Source organism: Ascidia mentula, chromosome 5 (assembly GCF_947561715.1).
Source record: "Ascidia mentula chromosome 5, kaAscMent1.1, whole genome shotgun sequence".
NCBI classification, from domain to species: Eukaryota; Metazoa; Chordata; class Ascidiacea; order Phlebobranchia; family Ascidiidae; genus Ascidia; species Ascidia mentula.
The window spans coordinates 21,565,746-21,588,390 of NC_138570.1; the positions used below are offsets into that span (position 1 = coordinate 21,565,746).

Consider the following 22,645-nt stretch of genomic DNA (forward strand, 5'->3'; position numbering starts at 1 on the left):
AAACCTTGTGTGGACTAAGCGCTTCCAGCATAAAACAGTGGCAAACCAAAGCGCTTTATCTACACAAAATGCTATAGCGCGTTTAGCTTTCTTGCCAACCTCTAAAACCAGCAATGAGTAGGAACTGTTAGCTGTGTTGTAACAATTTGGTATGTCTGAAATAACCTGGAAAGAGCCCATGAACCTTTTTAACTTTAAATGTTGTTATGATGTGGGCCAGTATATAAAGTAACTACTTGTATTGACAAATGGTAGCGTGAATATATGTATGGTATTATGGCAATTCACAACTTAAAACTTTAAATCAAAATGTGTTAACTTTGATTCGAGTTAAAACCGTTATAACCCTTATAATCGAGATGCCATTGACCAAACGCGACGTCACAATATTACCGTGACATCATTTCCGGAGCAGTCTGCATCTATCGTGTCGTGTTAATCTGCTGGGACTTCGTTTTTTAAGGAAGTTATACGTGAGTGCGTGCTTAATTTCTTCCAGTAGCAACAAACACACTGACGTGAGTTGGTTTAATGGGTTCTGTACCTCTGGTATAACATGTGTGTCATTGAACTTAACTTAGCCGTTTGTCGACATTAAGCACGTATCTTGCGCAAGCTAACCGAATATATGTTGTGATGTCACAATCGTTGAGGTGACCAATCATAAACCTTACAAATGAAACAGCTGGACGTAATTTTTCCGGCCTTTTTGTTTGATGTGATTATTGGCGCTTTTGGATAAAAGAGAGATAATCGTTATTGCTGTTGTTGCTTTTCATTTAGTTCTCGCGTTAGATAAAGGTTGACAGTTTTATGATGTCCCAATACTCCTATATGTTTCAATGGTGAGCATTGATGGCATACGTGCACACATGATCACACATACTTGCACAAGCTTCGATGCTTGCATAAAACCTGGAAGGAAGTCACGTGACGTCAGCTGGGCACATGATTGGTTGAGGAAGTCGTTTCGACATCAATGCAACCTCGAACAAACTTTTGTGTAGATTTGGTGCCTTAAGTAATTTCTGTATTACATTTTTTCAAATAATTTTAAAATTGCTGAAGGCTGGCTGCCCTATCAAACTTTACCACCCAATCTCTGCTTGCCACGTCATCAATCATGAACAGCATGAACAACGGCAACAACGTGAATGATGCAAAGAATGAGCCCGATGAATACAATTTGTGTGAGTTGAAAAAGCTTACTTCCGACCGCATGGCCTAGGTTAATTGCATAGGGAATGTGGGCGTCTGAACACTCGATAATATATTCGAAAAAATTATTCTTCATCAATTTACCCCCAAAAATAAAAAGTTTAAATTCCAGTTTACGCAAACAGTAGATGGGCGGGTACGCGGTCTTACGTCATCAATGATATAAACTATGACGTATGTTCTTGCAGATCTCGGATTTATGATTCCGATCGGGGCGATATTGGCTTTGTGCATTCTTTGTCTGTTCATCATCAGCTGGCAACTGGTTTGCCCGAAGTGTTCGAGAAAATATTGCCCCAAACTCCTACTGGACAGTCGGACGCGGAACGAGTCGTCACGGGATGGCGTAAGAGAGGTAAGGCAAATGAGTTATTCCGACGCAATGTTGTTTCTTTATTGCATTTTGTTGTTTATCTAAATATAGACACAGACGTTTCTTGTACAAAACGTATTTACGAAGTTGTTTAAACTAAAAACCTTCATCATCAATCTTATTCCGTGTTTTATTGGCAGGAAACTACGCTACCTAGCGGCAGAAGAACCTCAGTTACACTGGTGAGTGTTGCTATCCTATACCACTTTTTGTTTATTACGTCATCGGCTAATAATGTGACGTAACACAGGTTCGGAGGTATAGCGATTATCCTCCCAATTACGAAACTCTGATGGAACAACCACCGTCGTACAATTCTGTCGTCATAATAGAGGAGGAAGCGCCACCTGGTGACCGAAGTAGCAGATCTTCTGGTATCCGTACTTACGTTTACGACCCAGCACGGAGAGTATCAATAGAGGTGAGGAACTCGTCCAGACAATTACCAACATATCATTGGACGCTGCAAGCCATAATACTTCCTTATATTTTTACCACAACAAACTGCACATGTATTAGACACACATTTGGGTTTGTGTGAATACTGTAACGGTCGTGATCGCCAGTTTAGCTGATTAGATTAAGATCCAATGACAATCCCGTTTTGTGTATGTTGATTATGATTTGTGTCTATACGCACGTTTAGCGGAGAAATTCAAAACATTTAGCCTGAAAAAATAGTTTCAAGGATAAAATAAGAAGTAAGTAGGTTGTTAAATAGTCAAGGAAAGTATTTGTTTCTGAATTCTGGGTTTGTGACGTATAACGGCGCGAAAAGAACCTCTTATGACGTAACGTAAAGAATACCATCAGCAACCAAATTGTTTTAAATGCAAGAAATAAAATATGTACGACAAAAACGTAACCACTACGGGATGTCGCAGATCCACGACGAGGACACGATCCGCGTGGTGGAGGAACTTTTATCCAGGAGGAATTCATCTTTGAGAAGATCTTCCTCCTCAGCCCACAGATCATCCGAACCCCCAATTTACAATCACGTGGTCCAACTTCCCGACAAATACCCAACAGTCTTTCCTACGTCGAACGTTTGACCTCTGCGTGACCTCATCGCGATTTCTCGTTGTTGGTTATGACGTCATAAGAGCAGTGTTCTTGTTTTTATCGGGGTGTGACGCTTTTTATGCGTTGAGCGATTCTGTGCAATACTTGGTTGAAATATATGCATCCGTTACACTGCAGGTTATTATCAAACACGCTTAACATGGGGCGAAACATGATGAGTGAGATGATGGTTGGCTGAACCTCAATATACAACATAGTTTTGGGTTAGTACGTTGAGTTGTAATACAACTTTAATTGTTATGCAAAGAAAAGCAACGTCGGTAAAGTAGTTGGCCTACGGTATGCAGGGAGTGGTATTTTCAACTTTGTCGTGAGCTTGATTTTCCAAATCTCTTTTCGACTGGTGGCCGTTTGGTTTCTATAGCTTGGATGCGATACCAGTGAACTTCATGGCCTATACGCGATAACTGAGATTATAATTGCCTTCGCTGAGTGGGGATACTGCCTTGTTATATGCGACAAGTTAATGCGTCTTAAACCTGCGTTTTGAACTGGGCTGTACCAGCAATGACCTGATGTTATCCAAAGCAAAATAATCTTACTTTATAGTTTGCTTTGAGGAAAGAAGCAACTCGAAATGTCGATACAGCTTTTATTTCGTCATTTCCGTATATTACTAGTAGGTACACTCCAGTTTAGATTTGGGATATCCAGCATGTGTTGAGTAATGCTCAACCTTAATATGTTGAGGATATATACGAAAGTTTCTAAGTTACGGACGTGTGCGCGCAATTAACCGTAAATAACGCACACGAACTTTTTACTCTTCACAAAATACCCGAATATTTATGAAGTAGGTGATGGAAAATACGCGCTTATTGTAAGATTTGAAAGATGAATAACATGAGGCTATTAACGTCCTTATTATGATTTTTCTTGAAATTTTGTGTTTAATTTGCAAACAAAAGGTAGCAAATGCCTTACAAACGTAACAATAGCATGTCTAACCAAGCTCTAACTGGAACTGGCCTCCCAGGGGACTTTCTCCAAACGGTTATTCTGAAGAGATTTTGAAAAAAACGCGCGATTCAGTGAGCCGTGACCGATTCAAACAATGCGTCGCTATGGACCCGAGCAGTTCTGGAATGCGGGACTTGGTTTGTGACGTAACAATAACCGGGCGTTGTAGCCAGACCCGTGACGTTTAGTTGTGGTTTAAATATTTGAATGCTAGGGTGCTGGGTGAGATAGAGACAGACATTGTTATGCGGGGGATTTGTGTGATTGAGGTGCGCGAAGAGTTTTATTGTTAAAAGCCGGCAGTGGTTGCTGCAAATTGGCAACGGTTAGAGAAGTGTTTTTCCTCAGGGTATTGTATTACAAGCTGTCAGATACTTTATACCAGCGTCACCTGTAAACAGGAACTTATGTGGATAATCCGTTGCTGTGTGTGTTTATGTGCTTTATATCCTATGTCAGTATAACCATATCATTATCAAATCTAATTGATTAAATAAGTAGTGCATTGTGATTGTGAGGTCACAGGTTTCTAATTGATTACCAGAATTGGTTGATTCTTTTACTACTTTTATGTGACGCTAATTCATGCTAAAACCGCAAAAAACGCAGAAAAGAAAACTTAATTAAGGGATATATCTGTGATTAAACGCGCGCACTGCAAAACGGAAATGCTGACAGATGATGCCTCACAATGCACTATTGTTGGTTGCAGTACGTTGATACTGCTACAACAATGATTAGTTTAGTAGCTGAATACGCTGCAAAAATATCAATTGTTGTGTTAGAATATTTAAGTTTACAGTTTACAATCAAACTTTAAAAATTTTAAAATATATTAAAATTAGAGTTTGTTTCATATTAATTTGTTTCGAATGATGCATTTGAAAGCGGGAAGGAAACGTAATTAGTGTTACCCAGTTGGAAACTCAGAATGACACAGTTAGTTGCATATCTAATATTGTGCCCAGGAAGTACTCCTGTTAAATAAGCACTTTCAAGTCAGCCATGTTGGAGGTCTCGGTTGAGTAACTTGTTATGATGGTGTGTGTGTAGGCAGCATTTGGGCGTATGCGTTTTAAAGTGGTGCGGACCAGGGTACAATACACTTTCTCCAAATAGATAGATTCGGTTAATGTAAGCATTCGCCCCAACAAAACTCGTCTTTGAACGGAAACCACTTGCTAAGTGGAAGAGCTTGTCTAAACAAACAACAGCTCTCAATCTGAGCCGGCGTTTGTGAGGTCACAGGCTGTAGTATTGTTGACACAGGAAAGGAGATTGTTTGATCACAACTGGCACGCGTAACACCCTACTACAGTGCAATTTTTCGATTGTAGGTTTAGGTGTTGTAGTATTGAGCACTAAAGACTACTGCAACAACAACATGGATGTTCTAGAAAAGGTTTGGTTGTGACGTAACAATGATTTGTAAAGAAACAGAAATAATTCGAATTTATAATCAGGTTTCTGCGAGATATTGCAAAGAGTTTCTCCCGTATATGAGATGGGAATTGGACTTGGCATACCTTGTCACCATGGTTCTGCTCTCGGTCAAGTCAGTAGGTATGTCAATAATGGAAGTTACCATTACACCAGATCACAAAGTTTTCTCCAAACTGATCCACATATAAGCCCATGTAACATAGAAATCTGTGTGGATATTAACGCTGTAATTTAGTGTAGTAATACAACGCAAATATATGAGCAAAAATGACAGGTGGTTGCCCTGTCTGCACCTAACCATTAAACTCGCTAAGATTTCAATTTTACACAGACTTATATGTGGATCAAGTTTGGCGAAAACTTTGAGACCCGGTGTAGTAGTATTCTCGTCTCGCTCTGCTTTGCAACAATGGCGAGTTGGAGTGTTTGTTTTTAGACCGAGAATGGCACAAGCAGAATATCTTTCTCTCTTATTTGAGAGCTCTGCTCTTCTCCAGAGGTCCGGATATAATCCTCGCTCTCTGCACCGGGGAATCACCCATTGCTGCCATAGCCGACAATAAGCTGATGTGCACTACTGCCCTCGTGTGGTAAGTTAAAAAACTAAATGATATTGTTGTGGTTAGTGACGTCACAATAAGTCAATTGTTTTATTCACAACTAGGTGGCTTACACTTTTCGTCCCGTACGATATCTTCAACAAGATTCTGAACATCGAGCTTGGTGACTTCAAGCCCCTCATCATACTACTCAACATTATGATGTCACTACGTTGCTTAGCAGCAGTTGACGCCGGTACCTTTGTTTGGGCTAAAAAAAACACTTTAATTTCGTTTAACCATCGTTTAGTTTGAAGGTCATTTAAAAACTGATTTAAAGTCAACACATAAGTTAATTGACTATATGCTTGCTTGTGCACTGCTTTTATAAGAGACTGACTATGAAACCACTTTAATAGCACGAGCTTTCGCGAGATTGATCTCGCTTCATCAGGTGCAGCAAATAACGTGTCAAATAAAATGCGGTAACAGCGCTAACATAAGTTAATTGGGATACTTAACACTGCAGGAGTGACTGCATCACTGAAGGCACATCCCGGAAGTTACATCGCCGTTTTCATCGGTACACTGGCCGGAAACGGAAGTTACGCAGTTGCCGGGGTGTTTGGCGACTTCGCCAAGTCTGTCAGTCCAATAAAGTATGTTTGTTTTCCCATTGTTATGCAATAATGGGTTTTGTATCTTAGAATTTGTTTAAATGTTGGCCATACTGTTATTTTCATTGTACTTTATTATTATAATTATATTGTTTATTTTGTGTCAAGTAGTGGAAGAATTTTACATGGAGCATTTAGTCTCTGTAGTTCTTCTTTCTTAACTAAGTTTTATAATTTTGTTCAAGTACAACTGCTTATTACCACATTAACGTTCGTACGATTGTAGGAGAGCCAAGCTGTCGTTCTGTGATGCTCTGCTACTGACTGTGGTTCATACTGGGTGTGTGAGTGTGGTTTCGGCTTGCGTGGTTCAAGCCATATGTGCCCTCTACTACATTACTGCCGAGGTAAGTGTCTCCTATTATATAGTGTAGCTATGCCTACAGTACTTGCTGGTGCACTGTTTTAATAAGAGACTGACTGTTAAACAACTTTACTCGCACGAGCTTTCGCGAGCTTGATTAAGTGCTTCATTGATTTTGCAACACCTGATGAAGCGAGATCAAGCTCGCGAAAACTCGTGGGAATAAAGTTGTTTAAAAAATAGAATAGTGCAGCTATGAGGCTTTAAACATGGTGGAGAGATGAGTTCAGGGTAAAAATGTCGTTTATGTTGTAACCCTGGTCGGGATTCGACCACAGAATAACGCGGGTTCGAATCCCGTTGTGGTAAATTATAACAAAAATATAGTTAACCTCAATTCTTATGGCGGAGACTTCCTGTATTTTGATCAAATGTGATATAGGCTACCAGCAGAAAAATAATTACTCCTAAATAAGGATCTATGTGCGTTTATGTGTTGCACAGAACTTTAACCATCTGGCTTTGTTTCAGATTTTGGAGGCACTTGGCCACCACGTAGAGTGCGTTGACCCCTTACATGAGGTCATAAGGAAGATTGTTGTCCTTTGTGACCTTGTTAAATAAACGAGAATGCGAGGATTAAAGCAGAAGATGAGATTGAGTGATTTTCATTGAAAATATCTGATTCATGAAGTGTCAGATTATGTGTAACTTGTAGATATTTGTAAGTTTGTAATCAAGCTCTTTTTGCACTGGTTTAAAGATAACATTTTTACCCAACAACTGTAGTATTACACTGTACATTTTTACAACAGAAACTGGCAAATGTAAATCCACAGGACAATTTCACTAAATGATAAGTTTTTTAAAGGAAATAGTAGCGAAGATTGTGTGTTTGTTTTGTATGTTTGCATGATATCTTGTTCTGCCTGATGTTGTACAGCCATGTAAGATACTAATATGTAGCATGACTGTGTTCATTAATAAACCATATGTTATCATTCATAAATTGCGAGTGTCGACATTTTTTTCTAATACTTTCCTGCCCCAGTTTTTATTACAATCCAAAACACAAATTAGTATGAACAAAATCATGGTTTTTAACTGGGGATACATGGACTTTCAGGGGCCAACAATAACCTATTAAGGGGGCCCACGGGGCTTTCTAAAACAATAATAAATGCATTGATAAAGTGCACACAGTGACAAAACAAGCCTGATTTTCGGCATCACATTTTATTTCGAAAAATCGATTTCGCAAATATTACATGATAGTGATAACAGAAGCAACAAAATGCACACAAAACATCGCATCTTATTTATTTGGTGATGGGTATCACAAAATCTTACCAAATTGGCCACAGCGGTCTACAGACCTGAACTAAATTTTAGCAGATATGCTCCGGAATGCACATTTAAATTATAACATTTGTATTTTTGTTGGTTTGCAGCCACGACTGTTTTCAACTGTAAATTGCGAGTATATCGCTTTTATTAACAGCCATAACTTACGAAACTCCAACACTATACATCTACATTATGTTTTCGAAAGGTGAGGACACGTAGAATGCAAATAACATTATTAAATACGACAAAAATCAAAATTTGATTTCTATGTTTAATCAAGTTTTCCGCTTGTGGCGCAGAGCAAACATGTTGGCATAGCAACTGTGAACTCGTCTTGACAACGCAGTTCGTGATCGAGTCAATCGTGGAAGGTTTTAGTTGCGCTTCACAGAAGAGAGTGCTGTAAAATAAGCAAAAATATGGCTACATTGAGTTTAAAACCGACCCAAAGATTCGCTCCGGCCGATTGGTTTGCTTCAAATGATTTCATTTCAACGAATGCTGAGCGACAAAGAGTTGCCTCGCATCAGATTCGACAAGAAGCTAGGGAACTTGTAAACGGTTGGTGGTAAAATAAATACTTTACTAAAAGTTATAATTAAACCTTTATGTATTCTGTGACAAGCAACTTTTTTTAACTATTTGTGTCAAAGTGTGACAACTGAAAATTTATCAAAACAAATAACTTGGCTAAAAGTTGTTGAAACATATTTTCTTCTCATATAAAATGAGTTCCCTTTGAAAAGAAACTAGAGCTAATATTCTGGAATTACCAACTAATACAGATGATTTGGCCACTTAGTTAGTTATAGCACTGATCATAATCACAGACATGTCGAAACCCCAGCCTGAAAATGTCCAGCATATTAGCTTTGGCTTCTGTATTCAAAGTGATCAGCTTGCACCTAAATATGTGTGTTTCAATTTGTATATGTTCTGATTCCTTTGAAGTAATCATGTTCCATTTCCACTGACTTTAGTAACTGCAAATCAAACTAAATGGGACCAGCATGACAACAATACACGCTTGGATGATCGCATTGATGACATCACAAAGTGGAAGGAGACATTGGAAAGATGTTTGGATGAAACAGATGCAGAAATTAATGTGAGTAAATTTTTAGGCAAACAAATTGCGACACTGTTTGTTTTTTGCTTTGAATGAAGGCGTTGAACAAGGCAAAGTTGGAAACTGAGCAAGCGTTAGAAGAAAAAGCATTGCCACTAGATGTTGCCATTGAGTGCCTGACCTTGCGTGAAGGTCGCCAAACAATTGATGTGGTTCGTGACGGTGTCGAAGCAGAGTTGCACAAGGTATATTTACTAAGAAACTACATTACGCACTGTCATGCACTTTTCCAATGACTAAAACCTTCATTTTGCATGATAATGATATTGATCAAAAATCGCCTGTGTTACAAATTATAATTTAGCAGTAAATAGACCCAAAAATTTATCGTTTTATGCTCGTAGGAGGTGGAAGTCATCGACAAGATCAAGGAACAACTTCAGAAAAGGATCGCTGAATCTTTTGAGCAATTATGGTAAAATAATAATAATTTGCTTAAACTCATAATGCCCAAAAAAAGTTTCCAAATGTTTATTTTGCTGTAACACTTTTTGCAAATTATTAACCATGGTACTTGTGCTTGGCATAGCTATAGTTACATCAAAACACTACACAATAAGTCTTGTGCTGGTATGTTGAAACAACCGGCAATACTGAAAAATAATTGTTTTTTAAATATTGGGCAGCTTGTTGAGAGAGGCCCGTCAGCAGTTGGCCAATGATCAGAGAGACAAGTTTGAAGCTCAAGGAATCGACCAACAATGTTACGGCTTCAATAATGAGTCATCTGGAATTTCGTACAAACCAAACCCTACACGTGTTCTCAAAGAGTAAGTCCATCAGTATTGCTCTTCATTGCATGGTTGTTATTGGCACTGATTTACATAAACATGTAATCTTTACACAGGTTTTCAAATATAAAAGTAATAGGTATTCCATTAGAACATCTAACCAGCCTATATTTACTGAAAATGTTTTCATGCAGCATTTTTCTACACAGCTGCTATTGTCTTTATTTTTGTCTTAATTTTATACACACCCTTTACATAGATGCTGTGTTTTTGTGTGTAGAAGCACCACCCCAGAATCTTGGCATCAGTTCTCTCAGTACAACAAGGACAGAGCAGAAGCAGAGATGAGAGCGAGTGTGACTCTGCGTGAGGCGATTGATGCCACTCTCGCACAAACCAAAAATGAATTGGAAGCCCAACGGACCGCGACCCAGTTCTCGTACCGCAAACGACTTCATGAAATGGAGCAAGCTGAGAGGGAGCTTGTCTGGCAACAGACCAATGTAAGTGTTGTTTCTATCTGTACCAAGTGTAACTCCACAAAATAAAATAAACAACATATTTTCTGGTTTTCCACTAGCATGAGGACTTCAAACTGGCAGTATTGCAGTACTATATTAATTGATCAAAAGGTTTACAGCAAGAAAGCTAGCATGATTATTTTGCTTGTGACTTTTTCCACTTTGGTTGTGGAAGTTTTTTGTCATTTTTGTCTTTACAAGTTTTTATGCTCATATTAAGTAGAAATGTTAAAAAGTCGCAATCACAGTTATTTGTTTCAGACGAAAGAAGAAATTGCTGAGGTTGAGGCTGACATCAGAAATCTGGAACATGCAATCCGTGCCAAAGCTGCACCACTCAAGGTTGCTCACACCAGACTAGAGACAAGGACGTACCGACCAAATGTTGAACTATGCAGAGACAAGGTAAGAATATTCTTCATGTTCGTAAAATTTTTTCTCAACATAAATTTTATTACATGAGACACTTCCACCAGTTTTATTTAAAATTGAATCATGTTTATTTTTGCCAAGGTTTACAATGTAAACGAACTACGCATGCAACTGTTACAATGAAATAAACATCCTAGAGGATATGAAAGTTTCCCGCTGGTTTATATAAAAAAAAGTCACTGTTTTACTGTGAAATTTACTTTTGTTTGGGATTTTTAAAGTTCCAATGGAGTTTAAAGTTCTGCTCTGATGCCCTGAGTTGATTTAAATGTGTCACATAATCTTTAAAGCATTTTCAAACAATAGATTTCATTGCTTTACTGTTTGGTAACTTGATACAGAAGAAAGCGGGTACATGGTAATACTGACAAGTGGCCCATAATACAATTCCTATTTACACATAGCATTACTTGGTTTGATGTTGAATTATTGATATTTGCAGCCACAATATGGTTTGACTGAAGAAGTTCACCAGATTGAAGGAAGTATTGCTTCACTGAAGGAGAAGCTTGCCCAGGCTCAGTAAGTTGTGACAATCCATATTTATGTGACGAGCAAACAGTTGTAACAGCTCATGTTATGGTACACAAGAGGGACTATGGTTTCATGGCTTACCAGTTCACATTAACACTTAATCTGGAATTTGCATTTTATTTGCCATATGGTAAACTAAAACAAGTTAAATAACTTGACTGTTAACATTAATTTGGAATTTGGAATTCATGCAAGAAAATGCCCTAATAGTGTTTTAAATAATGGCAATGTTGTGTCCAATACCATTTCTGCATGAAAACTTGTCAGTAACAAACACATTTAAAGTCAGGGAACAGATCTACAATAAACTATTGTGTTAGAGTTAAGTGTGTATTAAGTTTTTGTGTAATTTTTTTTTGCTTTTTGTCTTTGCTTCGGGGTGTGCAGGGAGTGGTCTGAGCATTCAAACAAGTCAAGAAATCACACCCAAAAGTTGAATAAACTGATGTCCGGGATATGTTGAATTTTAAATCGTGCTTAAAAGTACATGTTTCTTTTCCAGTCACGCCCGGGACGGACTTTACAAGAACCTGTACAGGATCGAGGCTGACCTGGCGTGCAAGAGAAACTCACTCAAGCTTGACGGGCAGTGTGTTGACGTCAGACGCAAACTGGTTGTGCCGGCAGAGAAGTACGTTGCCCAGCAACCACGTGACACGTTCAAGCGTACAGAAGGACGTCATTCCACCCCCACCAGCCCCATCAAGATCAGCCAACTCGACCTGGCTTGAACTTTGAACTTTCCCTTGTATGTGTTTGTTTTGTGTAAAAAACTACAGCCGATGTTACAATAATATAACAGAGCAATGCCATCACCCTGCGCTCATTAAAAACTTCATACTTTGGACACTGTTTGAGGATGCCTTGTTATTTCGATACGACGAGATTATCGAATTCTCACTGCTTTGTCGTTGTTGTGTGTGTCGTCACTGCATGATGATGTAATTGCTACAATAAATCTGCACAAACCATGCATATCTGACAAGGGTGGTTTCCCACAGATAAGACTCCAACTACCACCGTAGTCGAACATTCCGTCGGGGTTACTCTAGGTTACTCATGTCGTACCATGAGGCACTCAGTTCTACGCGATTTGGTAATTTTAAAAGTATCTGTTTATGTATAAATATTTCCCAGCGATGTTAAAGTTATATTCCGCCTTATAGAATATCACCCAAGTATATTAAGAGGAGCGGTATGTGCAAACACAGACCAGGAACATGTGTAGGTTTAAACGCGGTTTCCTTTCGGTTCATCATGCGCGCGTAATTTAAACTACCGTCATTCTTTCTTGAACTCGGGTTGGTTTAAACTGTTGTTTGAGTTTGTGGAGAAGAGCATAGTCTTCTAGGCAGGTAATAGTTGAATAACTTAAGCCCAATCATAGATGGTATACCGTGTAAACTATAGTTTACATTTTACAGAAACAATTATTTAGTTGCCGGGTCTGCAGGTCGTATGTATTACCCTTGTAAGTGCTGTTATATACATTGCAAAATAGGAATAAAATTGCTTCCAAATTAACACGCGTGCCATATTTATAGACAGGTTAGTTGAAAATGAATCAATCTAAGAGTGATGAAAATGCTTCAGTAAGTCGGTAAATCAAATGGTAAGCATAACACTGCTTTTATCTTTCGTTGTAAAGTTGAAAATTAACGCAACTTGTTGGCAACAAAATCACTGGTTCGAGGTTTTTCCGTATCTCATCAATACATTCATGAGAAGTGTGTAGCCTACACTGTTTTGACCAGTATGGTCTCATCTGTGCAGCTGTTGACTGTGGCACTTTAGTTTGATTGTACAAACATACAGCACGCTGAAACCTTTTCGAGTAGCCTATACTGCTTTTCAGCATCTTGTTGAGTTTAGGTAACACCCCTCACATACGTTTACCCAAGCATACAAATACCTCCTGAAACCGCCTAACATCCAAGTTGATGCCATGGTGACACCCAAAGCTGGGGAAGGGTGTTTTTTTCAGGCCACTGCTAAAAAATATAAATCGGACTACACATATGCGACCAGTACAGATTTATTTACAAAGGATGCGCTAAAAACAACGAAACAGGAATTTATAAAAGGTATTATCATATAGAAGATCAAAGCATAAAAGGAAAAAATTCATTGGATACATTTCAACGTCTCTTATACTTTTGTTTTGCTGAAGAAAGCTCGAACGGATCCATACCACTCTATTTAATACAGTATGTTGGATAAGAGCAAGTGAACACGGCAATTCAAAGTCAAACAAACCAGTTTTCTTTTCCACGGCAAAGCAGGCACTGGAAGAAGTAAAAAACGAGGTGAATATAAATTCTGCCAAGAAAGCTTGCAATAATATTCAAACAAAAAAAGAAGCAAAAATGATGATCAATTCAGAATGCCAACCGACAGACCAAGAAACCGCAAACAATGCGAAAACGCAATGTACCTGGCGAAAAAGACTGGGTTTCTGACCAACGATGAAATTTTTGGCACCGTTGAATATGCCATACAAACAGAGCAGTTCGTCAGAAAACTGACCATATACCCCGACTTGGTGGTTCACGTCGCACATGAAGATCTGTTGAAAGAAATTTTTCGACACATCGATCGATGGATTAGGCTCAATGGTGGTACTGTTGATGACCAAAAAGTTCTCAAAGATGACATAAGGCAGTTACTAAAGTAAAAAAAATTGATGAATTTGAAAATATTCTTCTAGTGTTTTCATCAAATCTTTCCCTCCGTTGAATCCTGCGACAAATCCTTCCCTCCATAAGCGCCTGTGCATTGTTTGTTGCATGTACTTTGTAGTATATTCGATCATAATGGTCAACAAATGCTTCCCTCCATCGAATTGTTCGACAAATCTTTCCCTCCGTTAAATGCTGCGACAAATCCTTCCCTCCATAAGCACCTGTGCATTGTTTGTTACATGTACTTTGTAGTATATTCGGTCATAATTGTCGCCGCACAACACATGTATATACTAAAAAAGGCCCAAAGCGTATAACTATATTATGACCGAGAGTTAAAACCAAAGTCATTGTAATCACGCGTTCAACGCATGTCCAAGTTGTGATATCCAATAAAACGACATGGGAAAAAAGAAGAACTCATTTCCGGTTTAGGTCAATTCCTGACCGGACAATTTAATAGGAAAAACCTGCCGAGCTGGTGGCAGGTGAAAAAATTGTAGCCGGTAGAAGCAGCCACATTATAGATGTGTTATAAACCATGTAATTTGGGCAATAAAGTCATATAGGTAACTTAGGCAACCAAACTAACTATGTAAATCAAGTTAAAATAATTACAGACATTTCTTTGGCAAATAATAAATAAAGGTTGATTTAAACACAAGTACTTCTTTCGCAAATGATAAATAAAGCTAAAATAAACATAACTACTTTTAGTTATTCTGAAAACAAAGTCTACCTATACACAAATAACCTATTAGGGCACTTAGTTAATTAAGCTATATAAATAACTGACGTAATCGACCAAATCGGTCAACTTCAGGTTGCATTCAAGTTGCGCAACAACTCCAAGTAAGGTATCAATACGTGTGGCCAACCGCAGACTATATAAGCAGAGCGACTAGCGCCTGCAAAATCAGTGTGTTTTAACTGTTGCTGTGTAAGGGTCTAGGCTGTTGGTTCTGCTTTAGTACACTGTATAGGAGCCCCAATTGTACTGTACTGTACTTGGATTTATTCGTTGGATTATATCAATAAATGGATTTATGAACAACTTTGGACTGGCTTGAAGCTTGGTGGATGTATGTGTTTAGTCGGGAGTTAGACTATTTAGAAGACGCACAGACTTGTGTAAAGGAGTTCTTTAACTCCAACAGTAAACCTTGAGATAGAGAAGGCAAATAGCCTACGAGGCCGAGTTGCCATCGAGACTCAGTCGGATCCCTTGGGGTGCGAGGCCGAGACGCAGTCGTACCCCACGGTCACCCAGCGGGGACATACCCCGACAACGGGTAAATAGACAACTGGTGCCCAGAAGTTTGGCGAGTTCACTGCACAAGTCAGTGTCATCAAAACTTGTCCGGATATTATTCCGACCATTCCCGGATTTAGCAGCCAAATTTCCCGCCGAACGGGTTAATTCACACCCGTTCCAGTTCCAGCAGCCTACCTAGCACAGCAACAGCAAGCAGTCAACTGCACCAGTCATTAACAAACAAGAAGACAACCTCCGGCAACTGTTTGGATTATTCGGATTTATACGTATTATACGGATTTATACGGAATTATACGGATTTATACGGATTTATACGGATTTATACGGATTTATACGGATTTATACGGATAACGGATTTATACGGATAACGGATTATACCCGCAACTGCATGGTCTGCCCTCATCCTAAGAAAAGAATACCCTTATCAGGCGCCAAACGGAATTACCTTACTATTGGATTTACTAAAGCTTGTTCCTAATTACATCCCATACGGAGAAAGAACAGTGGAACTACAGGAAAGTGCCATCAGGAAGAACAGCTTATTCAACAAACATTTATTGCATCAAAACGCTAATATACAATCATCACGTTGCCGCACGTGGTAAAGTCCGCAACTTTGGCTGAGAAAGGCAATAAAAAACGTAAAACTGTACCACCTGGTAACTCAATTGCATCTAGAACTAGATATCAAACTCAAATAAGGGCAAGTATGGAAGCCCCAGTCGACACCTTGTGGGCTGAAAATCAAGGAAACACACTGCAACCTGATAATCCCACAGTTTCAGGTCGCACTTCCCCCAGACCAAACACAAATGACGTAGAAAGTTTGGGCAGAAACCCATTTAGCATACCTCCCTCCCAAGATAAGCATGCTGACATAAGGCCATCCAACACCGACCAACATGTTTTTACAAACGCACCTTTTCCACGTCAAACGTTTAACTTCACAGCTGGAATTAAAATTCCAAAACTATGGTCGCAACACAACTACCGCTCTTATTTTCTGTACCTCGACCGATACTTTCAAACGTATAATATAATGGACGACAGAGACAAATTTGCTCAACTTTTGTCAGGATTTTCACAAGAACAATGTGCCAGATATGAGCACGTTATTGCACAGGCAGCTATTTCACTTACCCCTTATACAACTCTGAAAAATTCTTTAATTCGCTTGTCCACTGGAACAAGCAGCACAGCTTGGCTCTCAAAGCTGAAATCTTTGAGGTTAGACTCAGGTGAACTTCCTTCAACTTTCATGGGACGATTATGCGCAGTGTGCGCAAAAGACCCAATCTATGACGAGACAACACGCCAAATTGTGGTGGACAATTTTCTTGATAAAATGCCAAGGGACGTCAGCAATGTACTTCGCGCCCAACACCCAGACATATCTCTAGAAGAGCTGGGGTTGCTGGCTGACAGAATCATTACGCCAACTGATTATAGTGTACCGGAAGATCAGACACAAAGCAATGAAATGCAGAGAATTACCGGTCAGATACAAGAACTGTTTACTGAGTTAAAGTCTGATATAAGCAATCAAAGACAACAAAGTCGCAGAAATTTTGTTGAACAAAACAAAAGTAACAATATGACCAACCGACGAAACTTTTCATACCGCCCGACAAGACAAGAATATGCACAACAGTGTAGAAATCAAAACGGTTATTACGAGCAACAACAAGGAAATCACAGACAGCCCTTCCGACAATGCCAAAGGCAAGGGCAAATAAATACTCAGTCTACCCAGCACCAACACCAGTCAACATATGGCTTGTGTTTTTATCATGCACGCTTTGGTGACAAGGCGTTAAAATGCAACAAACCTTGCAGTTACAACCAGGTCAATAATATCAACATCTGTAGGTCTATGAACCGACCGAATCAGATTCCAAAAGCACCAAATCGACGGCAATATTCCGAGTCGGCATCAAACTCTTTGCCGCATGTCTACGACAAAAATAATAAAATGTCATTTCTGTTGGACACTGGATCATCCAAAAATTTCCTCCCAGTTACACAGCACCACACCCAAGAAGTTGAATCAGACTTTATTGGACCAGGCGGAGAGCCCATACCCTACTTTGGACAAACTGTACTCAACATTGACATTGGCTTCGGCAACATGTCTGTAACTTTCTCTGTTTGCAAAGTTAAAAGACCTGTTCTCGGATACTACTTTCTTCAAAAGCACGACTTGTTTATCAGACCTGATAAAAATCTGTTGCAGTCATCACAAAACAGGAAATCAGTTCAATTTAACATGAAAGAAAGCTCGAAGGAAATAAATACAGTCCTTGTAAAAGTTCCGCACCGAGGCAGTCATGCAAATAACACTCTTATAAAAACAACTGCAAAGGACAAGCCTAGTATTGTTGTGGCAAACACACTTGGCTCAACAGACGTGCCCCAACATCAACAAAAAACTAAACTTCACTCTTCTTCAACTGCAGATAAATTGCCTCAGTACAAAACTAAAAAGGCCAGGTACCCAAGCGTCAGAAAGCGCCAAAGTAGCAATGCAACAATTACAGGAGGAAACAATCCTCGCTTACCAAACCAGTCTGTTAAACTGCAACAAAAACCGTATGTCAACTCTTCCTTTTCTGGTGATAGAAGTAGAAAATCTTTTTCCAAATTCAACTGCGAACAGTTCCGTATGCACCAGTCAGAACCGACCATCATGCGTAATGACCGCCATGAAATTTCAAGGTATGACTACTCCGGTCTTGGTGAAGTCATCCATAAAGTCACAAGACTATTACAATTTACAAATATAGTGAGCCGTCTGTGTTTACTGAAGGCCGCATAAAATTTCCAACACAGAATTTTGATAAATCAACGACGCACAATTTTTACATAGATTCGTTACATTTTTTATGTTTCACCCACCAAAACGTTATTATGTGTTTATATATGTATAAGAACCGAATCAATGCTTAACACAATTTCACTCCGCCAATGTAATCTCATGCGACGCGCATCCTTTAATACGTAACTTCAGCACTGATTAACCCCTCAACACCTTATAATAACTAAATGGGGTCACTCGATCAGCGACTGCGACAGCCGACATATTAATGCAATTGTGCTGTTCAAATAAATATAAGTCATGAAATCCCTACGTTTGGAATCTATTCGCGACAAGACTCCGTTCCACTGAACCTGATTTGGGCCCAGTCGGGTGACGTGGAATGGGTCTTCTTGCAATAAATAACGTAGATCTTCACTTTAGTTCGCGATTTGTATTTACCTCGAGGAATGCGAATCGCGTTTTTATCTTCAACACACAAGGCATTTTACAGCCTTTTCATGAGGACACTTCTGTCCAATATCTCACTTTTACCGATATTTAATGGCACCAAGCGCATAAACGTGGAAGTTAGTTGAAATCCTAGGTAATCACTCTTCCACAGCTCACAATTTTGAAGCAATTTTTCAAGCCATTTCACGATACAAACAACGAATGCGCGTGTACCTACTTACAACTTGCTTGCAATTTCAATGGTGTAAAGCCTAATAACGCTATAAACAGTTTCGCAAAGCGACAAAGCGAAATAATAAAAGAGATATATAGTCCACATAGTGGCAACTATTAATAATCAGACGCTTACTTAACATCAATTATACGCTTGTTACTGTGTTAATAACACCAGCTATCGCCTATGTATCAATGTAAAATTTGTGTATATGTATTCTCGTTGCTCTCCATAATGTACTAAAATAATCTGTGGATCTACAATTATATCTTTGTAAATGTCTCCTCGTCTAAACAATCGTGTCCCGTGATTGCTTTGTTATATGTATATATGTTACAATCGAACAACGGAAATTTGTGTAAATATATATATATATATTTTGGTGTTCTATAAAATATATTTGTGAGTGTACTTTGTACGTCGCTCTCTTCAACAGAACCAACAACTTGCGTTCATATATGGACCGCAAGTACCAGACAAGCGGGGGGGTATTATGTCGCCGCACAACACATGTATATACTAAAAAAGGCCCAAAGCGTATAACTATATTATGACCGAGAGTTAAAACCAAAGTCATTGTAATCACGCGTTCAACGCATGTCCAAGTTGTGATATCCAATAAAACGACATGGGAAAAAAGAAGAACTCATTTCCGGTTTAGGTCAATTCCTGACCGGACAATTTAATAGGAAAAACCTGCCGAGCTGGTGGCAGGTGAAAAAATTGTAGCCGGTAGAAGCAGCCACATTATAGATGTGTTATAAACCATGAAATTTGGGCAATAAAGTCATATAGGTAACTTAGGCAACCAAACTAACTATGTAAATCAAGTTAAAATAATTACAGACATTTCTTTGGCAAATAATAAATAAAGGTTGATTTAAACACAAGTACTTCTTTCGCAAATGATAAATAAAGCTAAAATAAACATAACTACTTTTAGTTATTCTGAAAACAAAGTCTACCTATACACAAATAACCTATTAGGGCACTTAGTTAATTAAGCTATATAAATAACTGACGTAATCGACCAAATCGGTCAACTTCAGGTTGCATTCAAGTTGCGCAACAACTCCAAGTAAGGTATCAATACGTGTGGCCAACCGCAGACTATATAAGCAGAGCGACTAGCGCCTGCAAAATCAGTGTGTTTTAACTGTTGCTGTGTAAGGGTCTAGGCTGTTGGTTCTGCTTTAGTACACTGTATAGGAGCCCCAATTGTACTGTACTGTACTTGGATTTATTCGTTGGATTATATCAATAAATGGATTTATGAACAACTTTGGACTGGCTTGAAGCTTGGTGGATGTATGTGTTTAGTCGGGAGTTAGACTATTTAGAAGACGCACAGACTTGTGTAAAGGAGTTCTTTAACTCCAACAGTAAACCTTGAGATAGAGAAGGCAAATAGCCTACGAGGCCGAGTTGCCATCGAGACTCAGTCGGATCCCTTGGGGTGCGAGGCCGAGACGCAGTCGTACCCCACGGTCACCCAGCGGGGACATACCCCGACAACGGGTAAACCGACATAATGGTCAACAAATGCTTCCCTCCATCGAATTGTTCGACAAATCTTTCCCTCCGTTAAATGCTGCGACAAATCCTTTCCTCCATAAGCACCTGTGCATTGTTTGTTGCATGTACTTTGTTGTATATTCGGTCATAATGGTCAACAAATGCTTCCCTCCATCGAATTGTGCGACAAATCTTTCCCTCCATAAGAACCTGTGCATTTTTTGTTGCAAATACTTCTAAGTTTGGTCAACAAATGCTTCCCTCCGTCAAATTGTGCGACAAATCCTTTCCTCCATAAGAACCTGTGCATTTTTTGTTGCAAATACTTCTAAGTTTGGTCAACAAATGCTTCCCTCCGTCAAATTGTGCGACAAATCCTTTCCTCCATAAGCACCTGTGCATTGTTTGTTACATGTACTTTGTAGTATATTCGGTCATAATGGTCAACAAATGCTTCCCTCCATCGAATTGTTCGACAAATCTTTCCCTCCGTTAAATGCTGCGACAAATCCTTCCCTCCATAAGCACCTGTGCATTGTTTGTTGCATGTACTTTGTAGTATATTCGGTCATAATGGTCAACAAATGCTTCCCTCCATCGAATTGTGCGACAAATCTTTCCCTCCGTTAAATGCTGCGACAAATCCTTCCCTCCATAAGCACCTGTGCATTGTTTGTTGCATGTACTTTGTAGTACATTCGGTCATAATGGTCAACAAATGCTTCCCTCCATCGAATTGTGCGACAAATCTTTCCCTCCATAAGAACCTGTGCATTTTTTGTTGCAAATACTTCTAAGTTTGGTCAACAAATGCTTCCCTCCGTCAAATTGTGCGACAAATCCTTTCCTCCATAAGAACCTGTGCATTTTTTGTTGCAAATACTTCTAAGTTTGGTCAACAAATGCTTCCCTCCGTCAAATTGTGCGACAAATCCTTTCCTCCATAAGCACCTGTGCATTGTTTATTGCATATACTTTGTAGTATATTCGGTCACCATATGGTCAACAAATTCTTCCCTCCATCGAATTGTGCGACAAATGTTTCCCTCCGTTGAATCCTGCGACAAATCCTTCCCTCCATAAGCGCCTGTTCATTGTTTGTTGCAAATACTTCTAAGTTTGGTCAACAAATGCTTCCCTCCGTCAAATTGTGCGTCAAATCTTTCCCTCCACGATTATTATCCTTTCTTATGTATGATTTTACGGTTTCATGTATTTATGTTTTATTATGCCTTCTGACTGTTTCCCTCCCTTGGGAGTGCAATTTTTCTCCGTCCCTCCGTTTAGTGTACATCGTCCCTCCGTCCCTCCTTTTAGTGTTGCCCGCCATCAAGTGCTTTATCTTGTTTGATTTAACTTCTGTCCTCTGCACTTGGACAGGATTCCGGTTGTTCAACAGGAATCGGTTCAATTCAAAATGTTTTCCAAAGTTTATTTTCCTGTAAACTGATGTAATTTCAATTACTATTAGTAGGATCCGTTGTTGTTTCAGACCTAGGAGCGCTGCACACCAACATCATCATCAGCAAGACCTACGATGATTCAACAAGCGCAACCTCCATACGATCCTGACCATCTCCAACCAAAACCACCACGTTTGGACTGTCCTCGGGACGTTAAGGTCTGTCGATGTGGATCAAAGGAAACGTTCTGAGAACCGAGTTGGCGTTTGCGTTTCGATGGGTTTTGCTTTGGCCAGCACGGCCGGGTGGCCACCTTTTCGTCACATGCAGCTTGTCGCAACCCATCACCTCCCAGTGCGACTGGCTGCGATCCTACGGCAGACGGTGATTCTCCGTGAGGAAATCACCTTTACATGGGCGCCTGACTCGATAACCTTTATGGTTTTATCGGTGCCCATGCCATTTCATTTCCTTGTTTTTTGTTCGTCGCGTAGTTGCTTTTCTCGCAAAATAAACATGATTTGATTATTAGCTATTTCCTTACATACAAACCATAACCTGTTCTTCACGGTCACGGCATAACACTGCAGTCCATAGCCTTGCGGATGTAAATTCACATTTGCCAACAATTTTATATGCAACGAGCACTTGACGCATGAACAGCGAAGTCTTGTTTATTTTTCACACCTATTATTTTCATAGTAAACAACCACAATATCATTTACCTTTTCAAATTGACCGTGCACCAATGCTAGCAAGAAGAAAGTTGAATTTTCAAGATGGCGGCTGCGCCAATCAAATTGCTTCAATTTTGAGCGGAGTTGCGCTATCCAGTGTTCATAGAGATCAGTGGGTCGTTACCACTTGCTACAAGTAAATGCAGGTTGGTGGAAGAAGAATCAATCTAAGCGGTATCCATGTAATGTCAATGTGCACATATACACACAAAGGTTCAAACCATAAAATTTTGCATTGATTTTTCTTTTACAAAGAC

The 22,645-nt window shown here is 39.3% G+C and overlaps 3 protein-coding genes across 4 annotated transcripts; all 3 read left to right on the forward strand.

Moving 5' to 3' along the window:
- The first annotated feature begins 658 nt into the window (after positions 1 to 658).
- Positions 659 to 2,755, forward strand: LOC145903388 (uncharacterized). Its single transcript, XM_082991470.1, has 5 exons — positions 659 to 1,190; positions 1,407 to 1,573; positions 1,732 to 1,773; positions 1,842 to 2,012; positions 2,476 to 2,755. Exons 1-5 carry the CDS (start codon positions 1,124 to 1,126, stop codon positions 2,644 to 2,646), a joined length of 618 nt encoding a protein of 205 aa, XP_082847596.1. The 5' UTR covers positions 659 to 1,123; the 3' UTR covers positions 2,647 to 2,755.
- A 2,181-nt stretch (positions 2,756 to 4,936) lies between these two features.
- On the forward strand, positions 4,937 to 7,606 carry LOC145902749 (trimeric intracellular cation channel type A-like). Its single transcript, XM_082990848.1, has 7 exons — positions 4,937 to 5,039; positions 5,101 to 5,200; positions 5,517 to 5,670; positions 5,745 to 5,875; positions 6,149 to 6,278; positions 6,523 to 6,643; positions 7,132 to 7,606. Exons 1-7 carry the CDS (start codon positions 5,022 to 5,024, stop codon positions 7,222 to 7,224), a joined length of 747 nt encoding a protein of 248 aa, XP_082846974.1. The 5' UTR covers positions 4,937 to 5,021; the 3' UTR covers positions 7,225 to 7,606.
- Positions 7,607 to 8,281: 675 nt separating this feature from the next.
- LOC145901510 (tektin-2-like) lies at positions 8,282 to 22,294 on the forward strand. 2 transcript variants are annotated; one of them, XM_082989211.1, is made up of 9 exons: positions 8,282 to 8,508; positions 8,928 to 9,055; positions 9,115 to 9,261; positions 9,421 to 9,491; positions 9,703 to 9,846; positions 10,088 to 10,310; positions 10,590 to 10,733; positions 11,203 to 11,282; positions 21,741 to 22,294. In XM_082989211.1, exons 1-9 carry the CDS (start codon positions 8,367 to 8,369, stop codon positions 21,787 to 21,789), a joined length of 1,128 nt encoding a protein of 375 aa, XP_082845337.1. In that variant the 5' UTR covers positions 8,282 to 8,366; the 3' UTR covers positions 21,790 to 22,294. The 2 variants fall into 2 exon arrangements, with proteins under 2 accessions (XP_082845337.1, XP_082845335.1); XM_082989209.1 differs by lacking the exon at positions 21,741 to 22,294 and adding an exon at positions 11,797 to 12,258.
- Positions 22,295 to 22,645: the final 351 nt, after the last annotated feature.

Bases quoted from the DNA above. Each gene is read 5' to 3' on its own strand.
- LOC145903388 (XM_082991470.1), top strand. From the start codon at position 1,124: ATGAACAGCATGAACAACGGCAACAACGTGAATGATGCAAAGAATGAG. The intron at 1,191-1,406 runs GTGAGTTGAAAA...ATGTTCTTGCAG, and splicing joins GCCCGATGAATACAATTTGT to ATCTCGGATTTATGATTCCG. The intron at 1,574-1,731 runs GTAAGGCAAATG...TTTTATTGGCAG, and splicing joins CACGGGATGGCGTAAGAGAG to GAAACTACGCTACCTAGCGG.
- LOC145902749 (XM_082990848.1), top strand. The intron at 5,876-6,148 runs GTACCTTTGTTT...TTAACACTGCAG, and splicing joins CTTAGCAGCAGTTGACGCCG to GAGTGACTGCATCACTGAAG. The intron at 6,279-6,522 runs GTATGTTTGTTT...GTACGATTGTAG, and splicing joins AAGTCTGTCAGTCCAATAAA to GAGAGCCAAGCTGTCGTTCT.
- LOC145901510 (XM_082989209.1), top strand. From the start codon at position 8,367: ATGGCTACATTGAGTTTAAAACCGACCCAAAGATTCGCTCCGGCCGAT. The intron at 9,056-9,114 runs GTGAGTAAATTT...CTTTGAATGAAG, and splicing joins AAACAGATGCAGAAATTAAT to GCGTTGAACAAGGCAAAGTT. The intron at 10,311-10,589 runs GTAAGTGTTGTT...TATTTGTTTCAG, and splicing joins TTGTCTGGCAACAGACCAAT to ACGAAAGAAGAAATTGCTGA.